Source organism: Corvus kubaryi, unplaced genomic scaffold, assembly GCF_017639235.1.
Source record: "Corvus kubaryi isolate FWS band 111438036 unplaced genomic scaffold, C.kubaryi_AGA036_p1.0 37387, whole genome shotgun sequence".
In the NCBI taxonomy this organism is placed as follows: domain Eukaryota; kingdom Metazoa; phylum Chordata; class Aves; order Passeriformes; family Corvidae; genus Corvus; species Corvus kubaryi.
Genome location: NW_024581129.1, coordinates 14,504,606 through 14,529,604, shown reverse-complemented (window position 1 = coordinate 14,529,604; position 24,999 = coordinate 14,504,606). Strand labels below are relative to the sequence as shown.

Below are 24,999 nucleotides of genomic sequence, written 5' to 3'. Positions count from 1 at the left end.
CCCGCGGCCGGGACGCGCCGCCGCCGTGCGCAGCGCCCCGTCCCGGCCGCGGGCGTGCGGCGCGGAGACAGCGCAGGGACCGTCGTGAATAGCGCGGCGGGACTACGAGCCCCGAGGGGCGCCGCGCGCAGGAAGCGGAAGGCGGCGGCCGAGCGGGGCACCGGCAGCGGCGGTTCGGGGCAGGCCCGGCGGAGCCCCGGGCAGGGGCGGTGGTTCGGGACCGAGGGGCCGGCGGAGCTGCGAGCGCGCGGAGGGCGGGGGCCGGAGGGGCCGGTGAGGGACGGCGGGCGCTGTGCGGCGGGAGAGGACTACGACTCCCAGCGTGCCTTGCGGCCCGTGGGGAGAGCGCCGCCCCTCGGGCGGGGGTCACAGCGCAGGCGGCGGTGCCCTCGGGGGCGGCGGGACCTCCCCGGGCTGAGGGTCCCGGAGGGTCCCGGGGAGTCCCGCTGTGTTCCAGGGATCCCGTGGCTCCCGTCGTCCGGCGGCGCGGTTTGGGAAAGGCGGGTGCGTGGCCCTGAGCCCTCACACGGAGGCTCCGTGCACCCCGAGCGTCCCCGCCCGCTCCTCTGGAAGGCGCCGCCGTGAGGGGATGGAGGATCCGGGTGTTCCCTGCGAGGATTGGAGCCCGCGGCTGAGCCAACCTGAGCAGAAGCCACTCGTAATTACAGCTCTTAATGACCTGGCGGCACATGAAGCGAAGGTGGAGCCGGCAGGGACCTGCTCGGCGCTGCGGGCGATGTCCTGGGACGGCGGGAGCGGGGCCGGGCCGCGGCCCTCGGGCAGCTGCAGGGGGGGCCTGCACCCCCACCCAGCCTCGGAGCCCAGACCCACGTCCCGACCCAGCCCAAGGCCGGACTCGCCAGGTTAAGAAGCACCTTCAAGCCCTCCCACTCCACGGAGATGAGAGCTGGGAGCAGTTCGTGCAGGACCTGCCGCACTCACCGGGCTGCTCCCTCCCGGAGCCACGAGTGAAAACGGGGAGGGGGTCCCAGATATGACCCAGCCCAGCTGGTCCAACACACGCTTATGGGAAATCAGTGGTCGTTGTTCCAGCAAAAGCAGCATCATTTTAAGCCACCAGTCTTGGAGGGAGATTACTGGCTGCTAAGTGAAACATGACAGTTGCTAAACAGGGAAAATGTTCTCTTTAGGCTGTTGGAGTGTCTCCAAAGGGCACCCCAGGCTTTCTGTGTGGGCAGTTGAGGGGTACTGAGATGGCAGATGTTCATAAGGCCTTCTGTAGGATGATGCAGGGACCAAAAGCTGGTGGAGAGCTTGGGCTTCCCTTTGTCTCTCTGTAAGATGACTGCCAGTCATATCAACACATTTATTTGCAGACAGATCTTTTCTAGAGGCTGCAAACACAGTTCTGCCTCTGTTCTGTGGGGTGGGCCGGGGAGAAGCGGCCCCATGCTGCCCTCACTCACAGATGGGATTCCTGGCCTGGGAAAATTGAGGGCTCAGTGCTCCCACAGTGCCTGAGGAAAGCACAGAGCAGGTATCCCCAAAATCACAGGATCGTGGAATATCCTGAGCTGGAAGGGACCCACCAGGATCATCAAGTCCAACCGCTGGCTCTGCACAGGATGTCCCCAGGAATCCCGCCATGGCCAGTGGGGATGCCCTGCCCATTGTAGGGCAAAACCTCTCAGGATCCACTGGTGAAAGGGGGAATTTGGGCTTAAAAGAATCCGCTGGCTCCATCATGATGGGCGTTTCCTGTAGGATCTGTCACCAGCTGTGGAATGTTAGCTGGAGTGGGGGTTTGGGCGCTCAGGGATGTATCTGGACACCATTCAGTGGCTGCGCTCTGGTGCAGCATGACATACCCTCAGCTGTCCAGGTCCTGGCCCCACAGGTCACATGAGACCTGCTGGATGCCTTCATCCCTGATCTCTTCAGCCTTATGGAATAACAGTCAGCTCCCCAAAGCACCCGAAACTCGCCCATGTGTGGGGAGTTGGGTTCAGCTCCTTTTGTTACGCTCAGGATTATTAATGAGTGTGAGCAGTGTGAGAGCACAGCTCTGGTGTGACAGGGAGTTCCTGGCTGGACTTATGTCACCAGGCTGGCCCTCATTATTTGGAGAGTAAATGTATGAAGCACACTTTGCCCAGTCAGAAAGTGATTCCAAGGAGTGGATGATTTCAGTGTGTTCAGTTAGGAATTACAATCATGGAATGGTTTGGGTTGGAAGGAACATTAAAGCTCTTCTCGTTCCACCCCCTGCCATGGGCAGGGACACCTTCCACTGTCTCAGGCTGCTCCAAGCCCCAATGTCCAACCTGGCCTTGGACACTGCCAGGGATCCAGGGGCAGCCACAGCTGCTCTGGGCACCCTGTGCCAGGGCCTGCCCACCCTCCCAGGGAACAATTCCTTCCCAATATCCTATCTAGTCTTTTCCTCTGGCAGTGGGAAGCCATTCCCCCTTGTCCTGTCCCTCTATCCCTTGTCCCCAGTCCCTCTGCAGCTCTCCTGGAGCCCCTTTAGGCCCTGCAAGGGGCTCTGAGGCCTCCCTGGATCCTTCTCCAGGTGAACACCCCCAGCTCTCCCAGCCTGTCAGAAATTCAGTGAACTGGAATCCACACTCCCTAATTTTAGCTGGATAAACTGAGGCCCTTGACTGGCAGTGGCCATCACATCTATGAGCAGTGGAGAAAGATGGAGAACTCCAGTTACTCCACACAAGTTCCTGTTCCTGTCATTGATGATAAAGTGGATCAGACATTCAGCTGGCGCAGCAGAGGCATCAATATTGCAATGAGTTCCTGGGAACGAGGGAATGCCGTGGCTGAAAGCCTGGCTAAAGGTGAGGGGAATGTCACCTGCTGCTGTGTCCTGAGCAAGCCTCATCACAGAAAACAATTTTCAAGCACTCTAGCTCCACACTGACTGTTCCCCAGCTTCTCCTCCACCTGCCATGCCTCCTAAAATGACCATTCCATGGTTTTTCCTGGAGCTGGCTGAGCTGCCTGGGCCATCCCGAGCTTTTTTTGACCATACAAACCTTGCTTTCCTCTGGCTGCAAAGATTCTTCCCCACCCAGCACCACTTCCCAAATCTGACAGAGAAGAGCATCAGGCAGCTCTCCCCACAGCTGGGATCCAACCAGCCGTGGATCAATGTGTGTCAGCCCAGGCACGGCTCCGGATCTTTCCGTGAGCTCTCCTGGGCACCGATCCCGAGCTGCTGTGCCATGGGATACCCTGGAGGATGGGAGGTGGCCTGGAGCAGACCCAGCTGGCCAAGCACAGGGATACACGCCCAGGGTTGGCAGGGACTGGAGGATACACAGGGAGACTTCCCGTTGTGTTCTGGCAGTGCTGGAACCAGCAGCTCCTGCCTGAGGCACAGCAGGTGAGAGGGAGGAAAGGTTTGCTTGTTCCACATCCCAGGATCTTCCAGTCCTCGTTTCCCAGGACACCAAGCTTGAATGAGCCTTCCCTCTGTCCTCATCTCTGCTGTGACCTCCACTTCACCCTGGAAAGTGGCTCTTTCCTGGTACTGCCCTCAACCCTCCCAACTGCAGCCTGAGGAACGACGGGGTCCTGATGGCTGTCAGAGGGCAGGACAGAAAGTCCTAGGATCCAGAACTGATTTGGGAGATCCTCCTTGAGCTGTTGCAACAGAAGGCTTTTTGCAGCAAGGCAGGTGCAAGGAAATGCAACCCTTGACTAAATATATAATGTATATATATTGTATAGGGGTGGGCAGGCCCTGGCACAGGGTGCCCAGAGCAGCTGTGGCTGCCCCTGGATCCCTGGAAGTGTCCAAGGCCAGGTTGGGGCTTGGAGCAGCCTGGGACAGTGGAAGGTGTCCCTGCCTGTGGCAGGGGGTGGGATGAGCTGAGCTTTAATGTCCCTTCAACCCAAACCATTCCATGACTCTGTGATTACCTCTGTGTGTATCTGTCACTGATCAGTGATATGTTTTTAGCTGGTAGGGGTCTCAGGGTAGTGCAGATGATGTAGTTCTGTGTCTAATATCTGTGTGTGCAACACTGAGGGCACTTGAGGGAACAATATTGTACAAACCCAGAAGAGTTTTGCTTTCATTGTCAAGAGAATGCACCACCCACGTTTTTGGTATGAAGGAAATGGGACTCGAGAGGCACAGGAATCCCCCAGGGAAGATCCAGACTGTATTTGTGGAGGCACATGGTCATTGTAGAGTGCAGTCTGACACCAGGCACGTGGCTCCTCCTGCCCGCCCAGCACCATGTGCTGTCACCTGCAGTGGGACAGCCGAGGGGATGATGAATGGTCCTGCTGCAGCTGTGCCAGGACGTCTTCAGTGTGCTCTGTTGTCTTTTGTGGTGTGGTTGTGACACTCAAACCTCTCCCTGCTTGAGGGAGAGGCATCCATCCCCTCTACTCAGGGAGGATTATCTGTTCTGAAACCCCCAGGTGATGCCAGCGCCCCACACCTGTCCTTGGGACTGAGTCTGTGGCCTAGAATGGCCCCCTGTGCCCCACATCATAGGCACGTGGGGGATTGGGGTGTCTCTTGGGGTGCTGGAGCTGTGGGAATGTCCATGGCGCTCTGGGGTACTAGGAATTCCCTGTAGTCCTGGGGGAATTCTCACTAGAGGAGTAGAGTTGTCAGCATTTCCTTAGGGGAATCTGACAATCCTGGGAGTATCAGGGCCTTCTTGGGGGAATCTGGGAGCTTTGGGAATATCAGGCATCCCCCTGGGTGTGTGGTGTCCCCAGGAGATGTCACAGTCCCCAGTTCCTCACAAGCAATGCACAAGTGCAGGGGGACCTCGGAGATTTGGGGTACCCCAGCTGTCATCAGTGGGGTGGAGGCGTCAGGGACACCAGGGAGGGGAGGCCTCCCCTGGTCACTGGCTGGGGGGGATGGGCTCACTGTGGCCCTTGGGCACACCTTGGGGCAGGGGTAGTGACAGGGACCCCCAGAGCCTTGGGAAGGACAGGTCTCATCCCCCTGCAGCCCCTCTACCAACCCCACCACCCCTATTGCCCCTGACACCCCTCAACAGCCCCATCAACACCCAGTCTCCCCTTGACTCTCCTTTCACAGTGCTTCCCAACAGCCCCTGCTCACTCTCCAGCCCCCCCAGTGACCCCCAACGTTCCCCAGTGATGACCCAGAGGATCCCACTGCCCCACCACTTCATTCCCCACTTGCTGTCCCACCATAAGGCAGTTTACCCAAGGAAGGAAAGGGATATGGGTTTGGCAAGGGCTTGGGGTCCACGGCCTCCCTGATCTCCTTCGACTGCTGGACAGTTTTCCCCATGTTTGCCGTGGCCCTGACGGTTCAAGTCCCTGCCAGAGCTGTTATGAGGGGTCTGGCTGCCCCCAAACACAGTACAGGGGCTCTGCCCTGTCACCTGCTCCTCATGAACACGGGCTGGGCTGGTCTCTCATGGCTCCCTGAGGGGATTCTGTCCCAGCCCCCCAGGTTACCCTTTGGAGTGCTGGTTTAACCATTCCTATCCCCAAAGTAGCTACTAAAACACTTCAAATCATAGAAGATGTTGAGTTGGAAGGGATCCACAAGGATCACTGCCTCCAGCTCCCTGCTCTTCAAGAGACCAGTCTTCCCAGTACAAAGTGCCCCAGGTATGTGGGGGCTGGAAGACTCCTCCTCAGAAAGGGCTGAAGGCAGAGGAAAGGGTGGTAAAAAGGATTTTTGGCAGCAGTGCCTCTTCTGCCACCCTCCCTAGGCAGAGAGGTGGGGTGACACAGGTGGAAGCCAAGTTTTAACTGAAGTCTGCCAGAACTGGTTGGTAGAAAGGGTTTGGTAGAGTGGGAGAGGAGAACCGTGTGTGTGTGTGTGTGAGGAGCTCAGCCTGCCACTGCTCCTTGGAGCAGCCTGCTCCAAAATCCCTGGGATCCAGAGTGTCTCTCTTGTCACCCCAAGGCCCACACTGTCCTGCTGCCAGGTCTCATTAAGCGAGTAAGGGGGTTGGAGATCCCCAGGATCCAGCAATAATGAACTCCCACATGAGGAGCACCCGGAATGACACGGACTAAGGGGACAGAGGAGCTGAGACAACACAGAATAAACTCTTTTATAGAAGAGACAAGGCAGGTGCAGCTCTCGCCGTGTTCACCCAAGGAGGAAATCGGCTCCTGGCCATCAGTGGTGCCCGTGGGGATCTTCTTTCAGGGGTGGCATGATCTCTCCAGTCTCTAAAATCCTGTCCCCCTGCGGGATGAGAGCATGGTGAGCATTCCCTGTGGCATCCAGCCTCCCCCTGCACATCCCAGTCCTTCAGGGAACCTGCAGCTGTCCTCACTCCCAGGCAAGAATCTCACCACAGCTCACCCAAGACATTCACCCAACATTCCCAGAACACTGCAATAACATCACAGCAAAATTACCTGAAGTCTGTACTTGCTTTATCCCTTGTTTTCACTACAGAACAGCAGCCACACATTTTGAGCCTGCCATGTTTTAAAAATTCCTTATAGCACTGCATAGCCCCCTCCAGCAGCAATCAGTGAGTCCAAACCCACAGCCCAGAGCCCATGGAGAGCCCTCAAAAATCAACCTGCTGCCCCAGTGCTGCTTATTCCAGCTCCAGGCACAGTCTTGGCCTGCTGAGCTGACCTAACTCGACTGAAAAATTAGGCTGAAGACAGAGGCTGAAGGTTGACCTTCAGCATGTTGCTTTTGTGGTTGTTCAGGATGTTTTATAACTTTTGTTCTATAATTTTATTTTAGATAGAGCACAATTAGGAGGTGTTATGCCAAAAATGGGCAACAGTCAGAAAGGGCAGAGCTGATCTTCTGTGGGAATATTTGCCCTCTGACTTGTTGCACCAATCAGTAACAGCTCAGAGCAGCCTGAAAACAGAAAAGACCAAACATTGTGATGCTCTCTGCTTCACGAAACTTGTCCCAAGCTGAGGTGACACAACTCTTCGGGGACACCTGAGTGTGGGGGACCTTCAGGGCCACCTGGGACCAAGCCAGAACCAACATTTCAGTGCTGACAATGAGGAGAAGCAGAGCCACTCCTGTGTGAGTTCAGGTGTAATATCACTGGGGCTTTGAAGGCCCATGCCCAAAGGGAATGTTTGTATTTTCCACCCAGGATGAGCAGCATCAGCCAGGTTCTGTCAGCCAGGTGCTACAGAGGAGGTAACACTGAAACAGGGACTGAGGACAAGATGAAAGTGCCCAAACCCACTGTCCCTGTGCTGCTCCAGGACCAGGCTGCCAACAGAACCCAGGAAAGCTGTCACTAGACATTCCTCAGGTGCTGCACAGACCTCCCCGGAAACCCCTTCCCATCTGTGATAAGTGTTAAGAAACTTACAGGGAATATCCGTGGATTTGTCACAACCACACCGTGCGGTGTTTTCTGCAAGTGGGGGAGAAGAGAGGGAAAGGGTAAAGAAAACAGTGTTACTTGGAGGAAGCACAAAGCATTTCCAAAATGGGCACCCTGATCCTTCCAGAATACAAACTGTGCTAAGCACAGGGCTTGTTAAACCTTCCACTGCTTAGAGAAATACCTGAGGCTACAACAGTCACACCTGCTGGGAGGGCAGGGCTGGCCCTTTTCCTTCCCCACACCAGCAGCTGCCCTGGTTATTCCCAGGGCTGTTCCTGCAGGACAGGAACAATTCAGACACAACTTTTCTGCTCACAGCACAGGCAAAGCTGGGCACTGCCATAATCATGGAATGGTTTTGGTTGGAAGGGACCTTAAACCTTCCACCCCTGCCATGGGCAGGGACACCTTCCACTGTCCCAGGCTGCTCCAAGCCCCAATGTCCAACCTGGCCTTGGACACTGCCAGGGATCCAGGGGCAGCCACAGCTGCTCTGGGCACCCTGTGCCAGGGCCTGCCCACCCTCCCAGGGAACAATTCCTGCCCAAGATCCCATCCAGCCCTGCCCTCTGGCACTGGGAAGCCATTCCCTGTGTCCTATCCCTCCATCCCTTGTCCCCAGTCCCTCTGCAGCTCTCCTGGAGCCCCTTTAGGCCCTGCAAGGGCCTCTGAGCTCTCCTTGGTGCCTTCTCCTCTCCAGGTGAGCACCCCCAGCTCTCCCAGCCTGGCTCCAAAGCAGAGGGACTCCAGCCCTGGGAGCTGCACCTCCATGGCCTCCTCTGGACTTGCTCCAGTAGATCCACATCGTTCTGCTGTGGGACCCCAGATCTGGAGGCACCTCTGCAGGTGGGGTCTCACAAGGGTGATTCTTTGTGCTAAAATATCACAAAAAATTTATACAGAAGTGCTACCCCAGCAAGGAAACACAAGTGGTGAACAGGCCATGGGGAATGACCTTCATCTGCAACGAATGTAAGCAGCACGTTCACACCTCCGGGGTGGGATCACTCCTCGCATCATCCCCCCCACCGGGCCTTGGGCTTTTTCCAGTGTTTCCCCGCCCCTTCCCGGGCATTCCCTGTAACCCCCGGGGCCCCGCACGCACCTGGAGATGGTACTTCAGGAAGTAGGTGATGGCCCAGGCGGGGAGCAGCACCCGCAGCATGACGAAGCTGCCGGTCTGGTAGGCCTTGTGCACCTGCGGGCACAGCGACAGTCAGGCACGGGCAGCGGCCCAGGAAAGGCCGCACGGTGCCCGCGTCCCGCCGCTCACCTGCTGCCGCCAGAGCCCGCCGGGCTGCAGGAAGCCCTCCCAGAAAGCGCCCACGGTCCCGAGCTGCCGCGGCGGCAGGACGGGCTCCCGCGGGCTCAGCTCCTGGTCCCGCAGCCAGCGGCGCCGCAGGGCGCGGAGCTGCTGCACCCGCAGCCTCTCATCCTCCGCGGAGCCGCTCATGGCGCCGCCGGCCCGCTCGGTCCGGTCCGGTCCCGTTCGGCCGCGCTCGGTCCGGTCCGGTCCCGTTCGGCCCCGCTCGGTCCGGTCCGGTCCCGTTCGGCCCCGCTCGGTCCGGTCCGGTCCCGTTCGGCCCCGCTCGGGCGCCGTGTCCTTCGCCGCGGCGCGCGGCAGTGACGTCACATGGCGCGCAGCTGTGACGCGTCCAGCAAAGGCCGCCAAGGTGATGGCGGGGCTGTGGCGGCTCCGCCGTGAGGGAGCCGGGAGTGTCCGGCCTGGGGAGAAACAGCTCAGGGGTGACTTAACTGTGGCCTCCTCCAGTGCCTGAAGGGAACTGACGGGAAAGATGGGGCAGGTCTATTTGCAACAGCATGGAGGGTCAGGACACAGGGAATGGCTTCCCAGTGCCAGAGGGCAGGGCTGGATGGGATATTGGGAAGGAATTGTTCCCTGGGAGGGTGGGCAGGCTCTGGCACAGGGTGCCCAGAGCAGCTGTGGCTGCCCCTGGATCCCTGGCAGTGTCCAAGGCCAGGCTGGACATTGGGGCTTGGAGCAGCCTGGGATAGTGGAAGGTGTCCCTGCCATGGCAGGGGTGGAATGGGATGGTCTGTAATGACCCCTCCCGGACCAACCATTCCACGATCCCAGTTATTCCATTATTCCCATATTCTGTGGTTCTGTGATTCCATGATTCCACGATTCCACGATTCCACTGTTTCCATGATACCATTATTTCATAGTTCCATGATTCCATGACTCTTATGATCCCAGTGATCCCATGATGCAATGATTCCATGTTTCCACGATCCCAGTGTTCCGTGATCCCAGTGTTTCCCTGCTCCCAGTGATTCCGTGGTCCCCGTGTCCCCCTGATCCCGATGTTCCCACCGTCTCCCTGCCCGGGTCAGGCCCAGCCCGGGCCCAGCAGATGGGGGCCGTGGCGCCCCCTGCCGGCCAGGGCAGCTCGGGGGGGAGCACCGGGCGCGTCCCCGGCGGTCGCGGGTTCGAGCCCCCGCTCGGACGTTCCCTGGTTCGGGCCCCCGTCGGGCGCTCCCGCTCCGCCTTCTGGGCGGCTCCTCCTCCGGGGACTGCGCCAGGCGAGCCCGGGGACTCGCGGCCTGCCCGGCCGTGCGGTGCGGGGCCATGGCGGAGTCGGGGCCGGGGCTGGCGCTTCGCTTCCAGCGCCTGTTCCTGGCGGCGCGGCCGCTCCGCTCGCTGCCCTGGCCGGTACGGGGGGGGCCGGGCGGGGGGGAAGCGGCACCGCGGCGTTGTTTATTTATTTATCCTGTTTTAGGAACTCGAACAAAGCCTGCGGACTGCGCCGGACTCCGCGCTGCTCGCGGATATTCTGCACAAGGTGAGGGACAGCTCGGAGTCACCCCCGCGTGTCGCAAAAACCGCCGGGATTGCTCACAAATACAGGGATCGGTGACCCGGCGTCGCAGTGTTTCCTTGGCCCCTGCAGAGCTGCCGATTTCCTTCTCTGCCTGGTATTTGGGTGTTCTTCGATCAAAATTGAGACCCGCGTGCTAGAGCACTGAATGGCACACTCAGCCCAGCCGCCCCTGGATATTCGGGGATACAGGGAATGGTGGTGCCTAAACTTGTCCCTGGGGATGGGAGATCACAGATCAGGCAGCAAAGCAACAAGGAAAGAAGGGAGGAGCAAAAGAAGAGGGAGAGTAAATTGGATTATTTGCACTCCATTTTCCTCTTTATTCTTTTGAAAAGGGAGATTTTTGTTGCCACAAAAAGTAAGAAATTCGTGGCTCCAGATCTGTAAACTCACAAACCAGTCAGAAATCATCCAATTTCAATTTCTGGCTTAGCATCTCTTGTACAGACTAAATCCCAGTGCGTTTCATGGCACCCAGAGCCAATTAATGGTCGTTCTCTGGCCCTCAGTGCCTTTCCTGAACCTTCCCCTGGGTAATTGGTTTCCATGGCTGTTCTCATTTTAGACAATTCTTCACCCTCTGTGTGTGAAATATCCCCCTTCAGCCAAGTACAGGAGGTGCTTCCTGACCGAGCTCATCAAAAAGGTACCTCTTGCTTTTCAGCTTATTTTTCACTAATTTTTCTCTTTTTTTCCTTTGAAAATACCTCATGTAATAACCAACCACAGCATTCAGTGTAAATGCAATGTATTAAAATGGGGCTTAGAGTGCAACTGTTTTCTGATTCCTGACAATGTGATGCCCAGAGCTGCCCTGTTCTCCCCCCCACAGCACGAATCCACAGCAGCTGAACCCCTGGATGAACTCTATGATGCACTGGCAGATGTTCTAAAAGAAGGAGAATCTACTCACTGTTACAAAAACTACTTACTGGTAAACACTGACACTGTTCTAAACCGTATTTACTCACCCAAACTAAGCAATAATTGGCTTTAAAAACTAAGCAATAATTGGCTTTAAAAACACCCACCCTGAAGCCTGGAGTGCTTCCTGCCTTTTTTCAGGTGCTGCTGTTGATTGTAAACTCTAAACCCATGGTCTGTGCTGATCCACCTTTGCCTTCTCGTGTCCTGCAGCCCACGGGGGACTGTGTGAGCCTCTGTGAGAGCACAGCGCTGATCTCCGGGGGCACCACGGGGCTCGTCACGTGGGAAGCTGCTCTGCACCTGGGCCAGTGGGCACTGGAGAACCCCGGTGTGTTCAGGGACAGGTATGGCAGCAGCAGGGCTGGAGTCGTGAGGAAAGATGTGGTCATTCATGTAGGATCACTGAATGGTTTGGGTTGGAAGGGACATCATTCCACCCCTGCCATGGGCAGGGACACCTTCCACTGTCCCAGGCTGCTCCCAGCCCCAATGTCCAACCTGGCCTTGGACACTGCCAGGGATCCAGGGGCAGCCCCAGCTGCTCTGGGCACCCTGTGCCAGGGCCTGCCCACCCTCCCAGGGAACAATTCCTTCCCAATATCCCATCCAGCCCTGCCCTCTGGCACTGGGAAGCCATTCCCTGTGTCCTGTCCCTCCATCCCTTGTCCCCAGTCCCTCTGCAGCTCTCCTGGAGCCCCTTTAGGCCCTGCAAGGGGCTCTGAGGTGTCCCTGGAGCCTTCTCCTCTCCAGGTGAGCACCCCCAGCTCTCCCAGCCTGGCTCCAGAGCAGAGGGGCTCCAGCCCTCTCATACTGTGAGCTACACAACTGTAATTTAATAACAGAAATATTTAATGACAGACTGTACACCCAAAATAACTGAAATTACACCCTTTTGCTGCTGAGCAATTGCTGCTCTTGTCTGTTCTGCAGCAGTCAAACTTTAAGCCAGGAGAGGACCTGTCAAGACATGGTTTAGAATGAAACCTTTGCACTGTGCAGTCTGACCTGCTCTGTGAGGGCACCTGTTCAGTTTTCAGTAATTTAACTAATGACCTTCACTCCACGCTGGGATTCACCAAGGATTATCTACACTAGATGATCAGTGTGCAGCTCTGATCACATCATCTCCACTTTATTTATAAGCAGTCAAGAGGAACAAGGACTTTTGAGGAAAGATAATTTAATAATAATTAAGCTTACAGGGGAAGGAACTGTGCTGCTCAGTGTGTTTCTCCCCACTGACTGAAAACTGGAGAGCCAGCTCAGGTGAAACAACTGTGCTGCAGATGGCTAAAGCCAGGGGGTAACATCTCTCATCCCTGTGGTGGGAATGCTTTGTGCCTTACAGAAATCAGCATTTCAGCTAATTAATTTTGTGCTGACAATTCCACCCTCAGTTATTCCCAACTCTCCAGTTGCTCGGGACAAAGGTTAGGTTGTGGATGGTTCACTCAAAAATTATTGTAATTATCTGGAACTGATTTTACCTTTAATTATATTTAGAATGTTTTGATTTCCAACTCAGTGCAGAGTCCTGATAGTACTTTTTACTCCGTTACCCTTCAGGACAGTCCTGGAATTAGGGAGTGGGATTGGTTTCACTGGAATTGCCATCTGCAAGACTTGCCAGCCCAGGACCTTCATATTTAGTGACTGCCACCCCCGTGTTCTCAGACAGCTGGAAGAAAACATCCGGCTGAACGGCTTCATCCCGGAGCCTGCCGGGACCTGGAGCATCCAAACAGAGTCCCAAGGACAGGAGGTGGAAGGAGAGAACTGCCAAAACCCAAAAGTGATTGTTGCTGAGCTTGACTGGGGCTCAGTGACAGAAAAACAACTGCTGGGTCTCAGAGCTGACGTTGTCATTGCAGCAGGTACTGCACACTCTCAGGGGGAGCAGGGATGGGCAGGGCTCAGCAACCCTGGCAGCCTCTTGAGGAATAACAATAAAAAACCCCCAACTACCTACAGACCTTTTTTGTGTATAAATTTGGAGGGAGTTTTCCATTTCTAATAATGGAAAATGTAGTGACAGTAGAATGATAGCAGTGGTACCTGGTGAGACCAGAATGTCTCAGCTGTAGGTCTTACACCCTGATTTGGAGCTTTGCAAAGAAAAACCTGAGAATCCAAGTGGAAAAATGACTTTGTCATCCGAGGTATCACAGGATGCAGTGACTGGGAATTGTATAAAATGAGGTCACTGCAGGGTACCTAATGCCAGTGACGCTGCTCAGAGCCCAGCCCAGCCCCAGCTGCACTCTGAAGGCAACAGCTGAGGGCGACTGACATCTGTTTGCTGTTACTCATTACAGCAGGATGTGCCCTTGTCACGTTGCAGCACGAGTACCTGCAGTGGCACACACACCTGGACACCGCTGTGTAGTAAACAACCCCTCTGAGTGTCAGCATTCCCCCACCTTGGTGCTCCCTCAGACCTCTCACCACCGTTTCTGCTCTCCAGGGAATGCCTCCCGATGAGAACTGCTGCAAGTCCTTGGCATCAGCCTCTAAACCACTCATTGCTAACAGGGCAGGTTTGTTTTGCCAAGGGCAGTGGGAACAGGGAGCACCAACACTCAGTGGTTCTGCTGCCTCCCTTAGGATGGGCTTAAATAAAACATCTGCCAATCCACTTACAAAAAGGAGCACTGATTTTCAGTGATGAAGGCATAGCACATAAAACATCAATATTCTCCTGCACTGTGAAGGTTGTATTTCTGCTTTGCAGTTTTTATTCTGGTTTTTGCTCAATTCTCAATAAATATTGTATGTTTCTCTTTTGGTTTTTTGCAGATGTGGTGTATGATCCTGAGATGATTTTAGTCCTCATTGGGATGCTACAGAAACTCTCCACCTCCAGAGCAGACACAAAAGCTCCTGAGGTGTTCATTGCCTTCACAATCCGATATCCAGCCACGTATCAGCTCTTCCAGGCTGAGCTGGGTGGGTGCCTGTTCCATCCAGTGTTCAATAGTTTTGCCTTTTTGCCTCTTTGGCCATTACCTGTTCTGTGGTAGAGAGGAGCAGGAGCATTTGTTGGTGAGGAGCATTGTCCAAGAGCAGGATCTTATCCTAGAGCTGCATTTAAGAGCAGTAGCTTTTCCACGTGGATCTGAGCAGGAGCTTGGAATTCACCTTTAGGTAGATCCTGGCTATCACAGCTCACATCTGTGAGGGATGATTTGTAAATCTGGTGCCAATAGGAAAGTAAAAAAAGGTTTAAGCTTAAAGGAGGGAGCCATCTGTGCTGCACTGTCACAGTGATAACACCTGAGATGCAGCCTGAACCCTTTATCTTATCTTACCTGTTCTTTGAGGGTTAAAAGCCCCAGCTAGAGATTAAACAAAATAGGGATTTGGGGGTTTTTCTTCATATACACTTCTAAAGCCTCTTTTGCAGTCTCTTTGCTGCTCAGCTGGTGTTCAGCAACTGGATCTGATGATCCTTGTGGGTTCCTTCAACTCAGGGTATTCTGTGAAATTCTGGGTAATTCACAAAGTGACATTGAGTGTTCAGCAGAGGCATTAATGGGATTTTAAAAAAACACTCATAAGCATTTGCCTGTAGATCACAGCATGCTAAAGATCTCTTCTTACAGAACTGGTCATGCAACTTTTGCTCTTCATTTTATTAAGCATAAATATGATTCCCAGTGTTTCTCTTCACAGATAAAGCTGGGTTCAGGTGGCAGATGATTCCAGCCCACAGCAGCTGTAATTTTCTCTATGATGTGCAGCCAGATATAACTATTCTGCAGTTATTTATATAAGCTTGGCAAATAGAACTGGAATTTTGAGACCAACAGGAGCTGTGTCAGCCTTGTAACAAGATTATCCTGAATTCTGGAAACAAGAGATTCTGAGGATACAACTGTACACGTGGACACGTGGAGTTCTTCCTTCCTGTAATTCCCAGCGTGGATCCAAGCCTGCTGCTGCCCCTGGGAAGTGAGTGAACCCCAAGCAACAGAAACCAAAAAGCCCCAATCACACTTGGACTCTGTAGAAGACAACAGAATTCAAGTGGGGTTTTTTTCCCAGCTGTGTTGTGATTTTTAAGTGTTGGGGGCAACCTGCAGGATGAGGATCTCCCACAGACAAGGGAGCAAAACAATGGTTCAGAATAATCGATGGGTTTTGATATTAAAACCAGCTCTAATTGTCTGCTCTGGTCTTTTATACTTGTCTGTACATATTTGCAGTTTGGGTTATCTTAAAAATCCCCAATAAACAGTGACCAATACCTGCAGTTGTGTCCAGGAGAACTCTGCTGTAAATCAGGTGCATCTTTACTCTGCAGTGGTGACAATTCAGAATTGATGTCCCTTTCTGTCACACAAGGATTGCCACTTCCACAGTGGCTGCTGGGAGTGAAAAAGGAATCACACTCCACAGCAGTGCTCCAGGTATCCTGCAAGGAGGAAGGACTGAGCTCAACACCTGCTCTGAAACTTTCCATCATCCATTAATCATTCTCCTCTTGGGCAGCATTGGTCCTGAAGCAGAAAAATCAAAGTGCTGCTCATGCTCCTCTTTTGACTTCATTTTCTCTATTAAAAGCTACTTAAAAGGAAATGAAAAAAACCTTCAACCTCCTCCTTCTGTAGCAATGGATGATACCTTATCTTCTTATTCAAGCTAAAGGAGACCACAACTGCTGGGATCATGCAAGAAGAACCCCAGCCCAGGTTTTTGGCTCCCTGTCCCCAAAAAGAATGAACTCAAAGGTGTTATTTCTAGAGTAAACACAAACTGAAAGCCCACACAGGAGCTCCTTTATCTCCCCTTACACAAAATTCAAATCAAAGGTTCTGTACAGAGCTCATTTTGGATCTAAAAAGTTCTATTACAGGAAGATGAAACCTCTCTAAAGCTTTTAGCATTACTGTTTAATTAGAGAAGTGCCTGATTTACCTCCCTGAGCACAGGAATGGCCAAACCCCCAGAGAGGATTTTGACTGAAAACAGGAAAAAAAACCCACAAAAAATTTGGTAAATAAATCTTTGTGGATCATTCTTCCATCAATAAGCTGGAGGTTTTGCCAAATTCCTGCAGTAAAGCAACTTAGCTCTTTATTTTCACCCTTTCCCTTCTGACAAAAGCAGATATTCAATGGTTGCTCAGGCAGAGTTTAAAACTGCTGGTGCAGAACCCACTGTCCTCACCTCCCACCCTGAAGCAGGAGCTCTGAGGAGCACTAAACACAGTCCAAACCAAGCACATTTACTCCTTCAGTGACTGACATCTTTTTTATCACCAAAAAGGTGATGAAAAAAATCTTCTAAGCCTTAGGCTTGCATGTGGGTACTGAGCTTAATAAAAAGCTGAAGGCTGTACCCGAGCAAGCACTCACAAAGCAAAGTGCCTTTGGATTAAGTTATACATACTTTACTCATATATTTTGGGTTTATTTTTCCCTTTTCTGTTCATCTGTTCAAAAAGAGATCAATTTTATGTTCTTTCCCAAGGTAAATGGGCACATTCATTTCAGAGTACAAGGAGAACACTCACTGCAAGCTCTGCTTTCCTCTAAGTGCCCAGTAAAGCTGTCACACGCCAGTGCTGTGCTTCCACACTCCTGCATGCACTGTCAGAAGGAAAAACAACTTGGAAACAAAATGGTTCTGTCTCAGTAAAACCACACAGGAGGATATTCAGTGCTTGGGCAATTAACTGGTAAATCACAGAATCATTTAGGTTGGAAAAGACCTCCAAGACCATCGAGTTGACCAGCTGAAATGAACCAACTCAAATGAAAAGCATCTGCCATATGCTGAAAAACCCGTAACCCAAATCACCTACTACTGTGCTGACTGTACAGGAGGTAAAGCTGGTAAGAGTTTCTATCTGTATTCAAGGATCTTCACCAAAAAGGGACCTTCAAGCAGCACAGGTTCCCACACAACAAACAGCCTCAGCACCTTCAGCACCTCCTACTCACCCAGGAAGCTGAAATTGTAAAGGAAGAGTGTGAGAACCCCATGCCAAGATGAAAGAGTTAGAAACTGGAAGTGCAGACAATACAAAGCGTTTATTCACTGTCTCCCAAATCTCTGCAGCTGCAGGAATGTATTTGACAGCCTCCTTCCCCCCAGTCATTCCTTGTTCCCCAGCAAGGGAAGGACGATCTGGTCCCAGCTCTCGTCCCAGCGCAGCTGCCGTGACACTCGCAGGTTCTCTCGGAAGCTGTGAAGTTTCCCTTCCAGGTTAGGGAATTCCAAGAAAAGCATCTGTAATTTAAAAAGCAAAACCACAGAAAAATAACCATCATGTTCCATTTCAGGCTCATTCCAGCCTCCCCAGTGTTAACCCTCAACTACAACTGCAGTTCTGGGGTCTGGCCCCACAAAGAGAGACCAAGGACAGTATCTGAAATGCTTTTGCCAGCTTCAGATTCACATTGAAACAGAAGTGAGGCAAACAATGCTCAGCAGGCCAAGCAGTACCTTGTGAGAATGCAAAACACACAAGTGCTGCTCAGATCTGAAAAGGCTGCTCACACAGTGGCACCTCTGGGGTTATTTCTGGGGGGAAAGAAATCAGTCAGAGCCATTTACCTTCAGTTGTTCCGCGAGTTCCTTCGAGTCCCTGAATATCAGACCGTTCTCATTGTGTTTCACCAGCTCGTGTAAACTGTGAAAAAAAGTCACAGAAGGAAAACTGAGGCAAAAGGCAGCGAGTTTTATTTAAAATGTTGCACAGTGACACCCAAAGAGACCAAACCAGGATATCTGTATCATTATGGTTCCAGATGTCACAAGCTCCACACCTGACAGAACGGAATTAAACAGGCAGTTTTAAACAGTTAAAGGCTTCTTCTCCTTTCTGTGTCAAATTAAATCTACAACTGTACCAAAGGGCCCTCATTCTGTCTTTGTGCCACTCATCTGGACATCCATTAAAAACCAGGGCAATCATCTACTTTAAAACTAACCCACAAGGAAAATCTGTCCATGATCCATCATGAAATCTTCACAGAGAATTTATCTCCTTTTATAAAGCTACTGTTTTCTCAAAGGACCATAAATTCCAAGAATGCCTGTGCATACACTCAGCCTTTCACTGAACAGATGTGTCTATGCAGAAGAAAGCCTTTTTAAAAATTAAATAAATGGAAACAGTGGAATACAGAGATTTTTTTAAAGCAAGTGGTCACATTAAATGCTCCCAATTTTGTAGAAACTAGTATTAATTTTTAAACTTAAAACAACCTTGATTTCTATCTTACTGAATTTTAAAAATGGTATAATACAGGAATCTCATTAAATTCCTGCAGTAGTTGCTGAACTTTGGCTTTGTAAGAATATTGCTCTAGGTGATTCCCTTGAGCTGTAACAGAATAAGCTCTTACCATTCAAAATGTATTGCACACACAGGTAAACAGCAGCCAAACATATCCACCACTTTCATGGGCAAATCCAAACCACTGGAGGATTGATGGAGACACACCCCCAGGTCTGCTGAGCCTGAAAAACAAACACAGCAGAGTCTGAACTCTCTGAAAGCAGCTCCTCTGTCCCCCTGCAAACCTTTATTTCTGTGCTGCTCTGGATGGTGCAAGTGAAACCTTCAACTATGCAGACTGACAGTTTCAAGCCATCAGGGGAAAAAATAAAGCACAGGATGTTTTGTGACTCACATGAGTCATGTTTTAGAAAAGTGATAAGTGAGTGCATGTTAAATTAAAGGGATTTCGAAGTTTTATGTATCTTAAAACAGCCTTTCTGCCTCTTAATCTGCTAAAAATGGGTAAGTAAAGGAAAACCCCATCACAATCCAATCAGGATACACTGCATGGCTCACTATTGACCTCTCCCAGTTGAGGTCAGCTCAAAACAGAGGAATTACAGTGTGATTTTACAGACATTATGTTCATTACTTGAAAAGGACCAAATAAACAGTGTTTTACAGCCACATAAATTGTCAGGCTCTAACTCTGCAGAAGGAAGATCACATTGAATATGTATTTTATTACTTTATTACTCCCACTTCATGCTGTTACAATGAAGATGCTGAGGGAATAACATTCCAATGACACATTAATTTAGAATTTCAGCTGCTTTTGGTTGCCCAGCCAACAACTTTTTCATTTCATTTACTGGAGTGACCCTGAAAGTAAAGTAGAACATGCACAGACACCTGTATTTCAGCACAGTTGGAAGAAACAAAGAGTGCAAAGAACAGGCTGAAACAGCAACACAGCTACTTCTTGGGAAAACAGGGAAAAGCTAGCCAGAGGAATTTAGCAACTTTGCTGGAATGAATCAAATCCATGAATATCCTGTCACTAACCAGTAACATTCCTGACTATATTCTCCCAGCTTCTGTGCACAGTCTGCATCAGCCCCCTGCCACTGTGCCAAGTTGTTTCCCACACATCCTCTAGCCTATTCCATCACCCACTGTTTACCAAGCAGAAGAGGGTAATCCTCAGCTTCCAGCCATGGTGTACAGATCTGGATATGCTTAAAGTGCAGTTTTTGGATCAGTCCATTGTAGTAATCTTTTAGAGGTCCTTTGCCTGTTTAAAACAGAAGAAACTGTTTTATCAAGATGACTGAAAACAGTGAGGTCTGTGAAATACAAGCTCCTGTTGGATCAGGTGCACAAACAGGATACAACACTTGTGGTATCCATAAAAAGACATGAAAAATCTAAGTTCCCTTGAAAGCAATGTGCACCTGGACTTCTCTTACTCAGTAATACAATGAGTTTTCCATCAATGTAGAATTGTGGAGTTCTTAAGGTTGGCAAAGCCCTCTCAGATCAAGTCCAGCTGCTCCCCAGCACTGCCAAGGCCAGCACTGACCCATGCCCCAAGTGCCACATCCACGTGGCTTTAAATTGCCCCAGGGATGGGGATTCCACCACTGCCCTGGGCAGCTGTGCCCATGACCACCCTTTCCATGAAGGAATTCTCCCAATGTCCAATCTAAATCTCCCCTGGCACAGCTTGAGGCTGCTTCCTCTGACATTGCTTTTGCAGCATCATCTCAACATTGACCTTAAATTGTTTTTCATGCAGAGCTGGAGCAGACAGGGAGGCTTTTTAAAGATGTGCCATTAGTAGATGGTGCAATAATTCAGCTATTAATCACTGTTCTTATAACCAGACACAAAGGAGAGAGTCCCTCCTCTCTCCCCACCAGCAACAAAAGAGTCAGCACAGAACAAAAGTGACAATGAAACCTTCTGTTAGCACCGAAAGAATTGTAACACAAATATTCTTACCTGTTATCACACACACTAAAGCTGGAAGCTTGGCTCCCTCCTTGATAAACCTCTCATAATCTGGAGAAGGTAAAACACTGGTCAGAGCTGACAAACATGAGGGTGCTTGGTTTAAGAGTGCTGACAGTGCTTTAATTACTGAGCTTCCCACTACAAGCAATCTCCTTACAAGCATGTATCTGTAACACAGCAGTAAATTCAGCAATGTTAACAGTTACAGACTTCTACAGAAATAAATGAGGCTGTTTATGCACTATGCATAAAGCATTTCTGCAACTGCTCCCCAATCAGTTGCTCCAGTAGATCAATTTAGAATTGCAGCTGCAAAGTCTACAAGATAAGACAAAGTATTCCCTCCCTTCCTATTAGCAGATGCCTGTGGAGAGTAGGTCTAATAGCTCAGAAAATAAAACTGCAGTTTAGGAGCCACTTAGAGATTAAATTCTCCCTGACATCTCCTCTAATTGAATTCAGATGTTGCACTGCTGTATTTCAATTACTAATCTGAAATTACTGCTAATTAATCAAATACAACTGCATTTTCATCTGAATATAGAAGCACTGCTCTTTAGCAAAACCCTTCTTAAGTGTCCAGAAGACCTCTCTGAAAAAATGAGATCAATTCCTTCACACCAACCTTCTAAAGCTCTCAAAAGGACTGAGAAGTCTTCATCCTCTGAAAGAGAAGGCTTTATTAGTGACATTCATATTTCTATAATATTTAATTTTTGTCTTTAAATAACAATTGAGATTTTCCTCATCTTCACCTACACAATTTCAATACAGACCATGTACTCAAAAGTTAAGTATATAGTCTGTATTTAAAGATTACTATTTACTACAATGTACTATTAAAAATCCCCTAGTTTATTTTCAGAAATAAAAGTCCATAACCACGCACAGTGTTTATTTATTTCCCTTGCTGGCAACATGACAGACAAACCAGCTACAAAAACTGCACATCTTCGAAGTCAGCAAGTTAAAATTTTCTAGTTTCTAGGACTGAGAATTAAATATAAAAACTGCCCTGATTATTCAAAGATAAAGACAATCCTGCCCATGGTCACTAGCAATGGATTTGTTTCCACTCTCTGTTCCCTTCTTCATACAGAGGGAAAAAAATGTACATAATTATGTAATAAACATTATCAGAAACCATGGAATCACAAATTGGTTTGGGTTTGATGGGATCTTAAAGCTCATTTCATCCCAGCCCCCTCCATGGGCAGAGACACCTTCCACTAGAGCAGGGTGCTCAGTAAGGAGTAAATATTTGAGTTTCTTAATCTGTTTTACACCAGCATGCAAGATAGTATGCATAGAATGAAAGCTAAAAAAAACAAGTAGGAAACTTCTTTTAATCATTCTTAAAGCTGTGCTCTATAATTAAAATGTAACTTCTAAAAAATCATTTGTAGCATTACATAAGTTATACAATGTTTAGTTGTATCATACACACCTTGTCTTCAAATCCTTCCAGGAAAACAAAGGAAAAACACAACTTCAAGTGTGAGAAAGTACCAACAGTCCTATTTTATATGAAAAATAAAACTGATTCCCAACCTGTCCAGCTGGTGCTGCTGATGAGAAGGGCTGGCCGGCCCCTGGTCTTCACCACATTCCCACTTTTCCCATCCCTCTCGGTGAAGGCCGATCCCTCGGCACTGGGATTGACAGCTCTGTACTATGGAAACACAACTTCCTGAGGATGAGCTACATCCACAGCCAGCAACAGCAGGGAACACTCTGCTTAACTGGCATGAATTCCCAGACACTTGGCTTCAGATTTGCTGCTCAACTTGTCTAGGAACAGTCATTACATTACAGAAATACCAGGACAGGGCAGGCCATTTTTCCCTCTTTTCTGCTGCTACAGGCACAATTCCACTTTCCAACCAAATGTTTTCCTTCACAAGTTGAGCAGAGTCAGCCTCCCTTTCCACAGTCTGTCTCACACTTAGCACAGCATGGAGGCCAACAGCACATTTATTCAATTGAACTCAGAACCTACACATTCTGAGCTGGGCATTTCCAAAAAACCCCCACCACGCACTACAGATTTCACTTCATTTTCAAGCATTAATTTGGTGAAGTTAACTCCCTGGTACATCTCTTACAGGTGAGATCCTGCACACAGCCAGAGAGGAGTGTTTAACCCTTGGACCAAGATCCTGAAGGCTCTCCACAGGAATTAAGGAAAGGATGCTATTAAGGAAACATCCAACCACTGCAGTGTGGGTCAGTGGGAAGCAGACAGCTGCAGAGCTCCACCCTAGATACTCATCACAGATTGCCTCGCTGCTTATGCCAACTTCTTTAAAAACAAAACACTTCTTGTGTCACCACAGTTCAATCATTTCACTTTTTCTGGCCTGTCCTAGTGACAATTAGGGCAACTCAAAGCCCCCTGTGCCTGCTGGGGGTCAGAACTTGTGACCCTCTCCCCCACAAGTATTTCTGGTCACTTAAGTGCCACAACTCCATGTCCCTTGGTTTAGGACTGTAAGGGCAGCTGCTCTTGCACATACCGTGGTTTGAAAGGCTCATAGTCCTTGGCAAGTTTCATGTACAAATTGTGTTGGAGGTCTAGTGGTGTTTCCTTAAAATAAGATGCTGGTTTGTCATACAAAGTTACAGCCCTGCAAGGAAATAAATGTGTGGCTTAAATAAGATACAGATGTAACAACATGCACACGGTACAGTGGCAGGCTGCAGCAGTGTAATCAGAAAGAAATTAACTAAATCAATACAGCAAAGTAATTCATTTTTTGACTCTTACAACTTCCCTTACTCCTGAAGTTTGCTGGAACACAGCAAGGTGGACACGAGTAACAAAGAACACCTTTCTTGTGTGCATATTCTAGGGGTGAAATGCACCTGTAAAAACTGCAGACATCACTGTCCTGATTTTCAAACTTACTCCATAACTGGCCCTGAGCAACTCTGATCATGAAGCCCTCTGACTGGAAAAGACAAGCTGGCAGGCCAGACTAATTGTTCAAATCCCAGTGATATCTGTCCCATTCTGACTCCACGGGCAGCCTGCAGCAAACTTCCACGGCTCCTGGGTTGGCACCCCAGTCAATGGGGTGTTAGTTTAGAAGGATAATGAAGATTCCTGAATGCTCACACTCCACTGGCTCATCACAAAACTGAGCTGATGTGTTTCATCGGTGATGGATGGGCTCAGGAGAGCTGCTTTTGTCATTACTCTGAATCCTGAATTCTCAGGGATCTGTTCTTTCATTTACTCAGCACACACACGCTGAATTGTCTGAGATCTGTGACTTACTTGATCTTGAAATTCACCCAGAGATCTTTTTTCATGGCATCAGTGACACACAGGTTATAGTCAGACAAGCGCCCAAAAAGCTTTTCATACCTGACAGAAATTAAATGTCAGTCAGAAACCACAGGCAGGCAATTGCAGCAACTGTCCCCAGTGCCCATGCTTGATAAAAGCCAAACAACACCCAAAGAAACCCAACTGCCCCCAGAACTGAAATCTAATTGCCAATTTTTGATGAACTCCTACTCTCCAAAGCCTTTAAAGCCTTTAACTACACATAACCAATTATATTCAGCAAGGAGCTGTTCAAAGAAGAGCTGGAGTATAAAGCAGCATTAGAGAATAACAAAAAAACCCAGCACATATAAAGAAATTGCAGTAACAAGATCAACATTTGCATATGCACATAAAAGCAACCTGCCTACTTCCTGCAACCCCCCTCCCACGTGTTCAACAAAAGCAGCTGCAGAAAAGAAACCAGTTTTACACAGCAAAGCCCAGAAATCCCTCCCTGTGCCAATTATATTCTCCCCACTGGTTTCCATTCTGCATTCCACCAAGGCATGTGCTTTATAAAGAGCAGAAATGACTGTACAAACCATTTTGCAATCAGGACTAGCGGGTGGTTCCTCCCATGACTCAGGCTCATGATGGTGTATCCATAGTTGTGCCAATCAATGATGAGTTTGCTCCCCCAGAACAGTCCTGCCACCCAGGCAACAGCTATACTGGGTAAGCCTGGGGGATTCTGCTCAAAAACCAAAACAAAAATAGCATAAGACTGTAACCAAGTGACAAGCACAAAGCAGCTACCAGAAACAAAAAATCAAATTGAAATTGCAGCACTTTAAAGGAGCTTCATAAACAGAGACTTTGTATTCACCTATGAACACTGGCAGGTACTTCAAATTTAACCCTGGGATCAAGATCAAAACTCCCCTCCAATAAAGACACCAACTTTACTAGTAAGATTTAATCTTTACTACTACCCATGCCAATGAAGTTTGAAAGCACAATTAACGGGAAGAGAAAACGTGACTTGTTAATAGACAAAGTTTAGAGCCAAAAAATACCTGGATACAGGTTTACACCACTGATGAGGCCAGTTCAGCTCTGAAATAATTAGAACAATGTCTGAAACAGCTTAAAATGCCCTGTAATGTAGCACTATTTATTTTTATTGAAATTAGTCCCAACATAAAACATACCTGAAGAAGAATATAGGATGGCTGTTCTATCCTCAGCAATGTGTACAGTAACTGCACTGACTGCACGAGAACCTTTAGGACGTACTGGAAAAGCTTTGGACCCACTGCAAAGTGACAGAAAAGCAGGTAAGAACATGTCATAGGTTAGCAAGCATAGTCCCGGAAGGGACGTCCTTGCTAA

At 49.8% G+C, this 24,999-nt stretch overlaps 3 protein-coding genes across 6 annotated transcripts in view; 1 reads left to right on the top strand and 2 right to left on the bottom strand.

The window, feature by feature from the left end:
• Nucleotides 1-6,017: 6,017 nt before the first annotated feature.
• On the bottom strand, nucleotides 6,018-8,950 carry NDUFB6 (NADH:ubiquinone oxidoreductase subunit B6). Its single transcript, XM_042037245.1, has 4 exons — nucleotides 8,587-8,950; nucleotides 8,419-8,511; nucleotides 7,296-7,340; nucleotides 6,018-6,178 (listed from the first exon to the last, which is right to left on the bottom strand). The coding sequence occupies exons 1-4, from the start codon at nucleotides 8,764-8,766 to the stop codon at nucleotides 6,110-6,112; spliced, it is 387 nt and encodes a 128-aa protein (XP_041893179.1). The 5' UTR covers nucleotides 8,767-8,950; the 3' UTR covers nucleotides 6,018-6,109.
• A 143-nt stretch (nucleotides 8,951-9,093) lies between these two features.
• On the top strand, nucleotides 9,094-15,338 carry EEF2KMT (eukaryotic elongation factor 2 lysine methyltransferase). Of its 4 annotated transcripts, none has more exons than XM_042037242.1 (8): nucleotides 9,094-9,118; nucleotides 10,058-10,120; nucleotides 10,725-10,805; nucleotides 10,992-11,093; nucleotides 11,225-11,430; nucleotides 12,653-12,960; nucleotides 13,883-14,032; nucleotides 14,759-15,338. In XM_042037242.1, the coding sequence occupies exons 1-8, from the start codon at nucleotides 9,110-9,112 to the stop codon at nucleotides 14,857-14,859; spliced, it is 1,020 nt and encodes a 339-aa protein (XP_041893176.1). In that variant the 5' UTR covers nucleotides 9,094-9,109; the 3' UTR covers nucleotides 14,860-15,338. The 4 variants fall into 4 exon arrangements, with proteins under 4 accessions (XP_041893176.1, XP_041893174.1, XP_041893177.1 ...); XM_042037240.1 differs by lacking the exon at nucleotides 9,094-9,118 and adding an exon at nucleotides 9,830-9,990; XM_042037241.1 differs by lacking the exon at nucleotides 9,094-9,118 and adding an exon at nucleotides 9,833-9,990 and having other exon boundaries at nucleotides 11,297-11,430.
• A 1,764-nt stretch (nucleotides 15,339-17,102) lies between these two features.
• The window catches only part of ALG1 (ALG1 chitobiosyldiphosphodolichol beta-mannosyltransferase), a 9,195-nt gene continuing 1,298 nt past the window's right edge, over nucleotides 17,103-24,999 (bottom strand). The window contains exons 3-13 of the mRNA XM_042037239.1: nucleotides 24,819-24,922; nucleotides 24,210-24,358; nucleotides 23,614-23,703; nucleotides 22,850-22,960; nucleotides 21,885-22,000; nucleotides 20,959-20,997; nucleotides 20,322-20,381; nucleotides 19,501-19,611; nucleotides 18,442-18,556; nucleotides 17,648-17,723; nucleotides 17,103-17,320 (exon numbers count right to left, since the gene is read on the bottom strand). Of these exons, the coding sequence (XP_041893173.1) occupies nucleotides 17,186-17,320; nucleotides 17,648-17,723; nucleotides 18,442-18,556; nucleotides 19,501-19,611; nucleotides 20,322-20,381; nucleotides 20,959-20,997; nucleotides 21,885-22,000; nucleotides 22,850-22,960; nucleotides 23,614-23,703; nucleotides 24,210-24,358; nucleotides 24,819-24,922 (1,106 nt within the window). The 3' untranslated portion in view covers nucleotides 17,103-17,185. The remainder of the gene's footprint in view (nucleotides 17,321-17,647; nucleotides 17,724-18,441; nucleotides 18,557-19,500; nucleotides 19,612-20,321; nucleotides 20,382-20,958; nucleotides 20,998-21,884; nucleotides 22,001-22,849; nucleotides 22,961-23,613; nucleotides 23,704-24,209; nucleotides 24,359-24,818; nucleotides 24,923-24,999) is intronic.